The following is a 1,407-nucleotide window of genomic DNA, read 5'->3' as shown; positions in this document are numbered from 1 at the left end:
TCCTGCCCGATGGATCATTCTACACACAACTCCATTATCAACATGTTCGGCAGCGGTTGTTAGGTCGATGTGAGAGTAACATACACGATCCATCGCACACTTGTTGAACATCGTGCAGCATGCAGAAGCTTGCATGAGAGACTTTGTGTCAAGCATTGAGAATACCTGAATATGCATTAGAAAACATATTATGCTAGACATCACTCGAGAAAACACATTCCTTGAACAAATTATAATTTAAGCATTCTTAATTTGTAACATCCATTATGAGATCAGGCGGGGAAATACATCCCCAAAACACTGTCTACAGATTCAACAAAGCGGGTAGAGAGATAGCGCAATACTTCCAAAAGTAGATACATGATATGAGAATGTTGGAATTGTTACCTTAATGGTTAGTTCAGGGAGGAGAGGCCACGATATGGAATTTTGGAGGGTGGCGCGTTTTCTGATGCAACGTTCTGTGGACTTGTAAAGAACCGATGCGAGTTGGAGAGTACGATCCAGGAAACGATCCTGCTCGAATTCATCATGGGAAGTTCCAGCTGCTGAGGGGATAACTTTATCAAGCACTCGATCAAAAGAGCATCCAATAGAGAGTGGTGAGGCGAACAAAGGCAAGTCCGACAATGAAAGGAAAGAAGAAATAGTCATATCGATGTTGCTTTGGTTGAAACCTTGAGCACTAGGGAGGGAACCAGGGTTTTCTAAGGAGGAAGTAACCGAAGGGGCATGGCAAGGTCGCTTGGGACTGGGAGCGTCCATGACACAGAACGCAGAAAAGGAATTTCTTAGAAAGGAGTGAATGCAAGACGAAAATCTTCAATCCAAAGGCTCAAATTTATGTCTGAGATTTCATGTCGAACGTGTCTCACTTTCACAGTAAATCTGCAACAAAGTCTTCATCCCTGAAGCAAAATCTACAAAACACCAGAAATGATAAAATACATGTCACCATCACCATTCACACCGAAAGACTAATGTTTGCTCAAAAGAGATGAAACTCAAGAAGCGATCACTGATACTGGCAGAAAGCCAAACAAGACTGAATAATCAAAATAAAATAAAAAAACTCGAAGCTCAAGCTATTATCTCAGAATCCGCGAATTTTCAGTTATTAGTCACAAACTTTGCACAGTCTGGATCTGATAAAGGGTTGTTCTTTATATGTCAGATATTAGGGATGCTTTCAAAATAAGGATACTTACAAGTTACAAGTAAACAATCTTCAGATCAGTGTAGGTCTGTAAGATATACGGACAAGTTAACCATTGGGGGCAGTTTATCTCTCCTCGATAATCTAAAATGGTGTCTGACTTCTCACGAGATTCCTAGTTGAACGAAACAAAGAAAAATAAGATCAGATGACAAGACAGATCCTCAAGCACACAAAAAAAAAAAAAAAAA

The 1,407-nt window shown here is 40.2% G+C and overlaps 1 protein-coding gene across 2 annotated transcripts in view; it reads right to left on the bottom strand.

Moving 5' to 3' along the window:
* Positions 1-1,407, bottom strand: part of LOC104707807 (F-box protein At4g02760-like) — an 8,258-nt gene that overhangs the window by 2,986 nt on the left and 3,865 nt on the right. For both annotated transcript variants that reach the window (XM_010424237.1, XM_010424238.1), the window contains exons 2-3: positions 1,209-1,331; positions 388-920 (exon numbers count right to left, since the gene is read on the bottom strand). In XM_010424237.1, coding sequence (XP_010422539.1) covers positions 388-765 — 378 coding nt within the window. In that variant the 5' untranslated portion in view covers positions 766-920; positions 1,209-1,331. The remainder of the gene's footprint in view (positions 1-387; positions 921-1,208; positions 1,332-1,407) is intronic.

The sequence above is a fragment of the Camelina sativa genome, chromosome 8 (genome assembly GCF_000633955.1).
Source record: "Camelina sativa cultivar DH55 chromosome 8, Cs, whole genome shotgun sequence".
Classification (NCBI taxonomy): Eukaryota; Viridiplantae; Streptophyta; class Magnoliopsida; order Brassicales; family Brassicaceae; genus Camelina; species Camelina sativa.
This window is presented reverse-complemented; position numbering and strand designations above follow the sequence as displayed.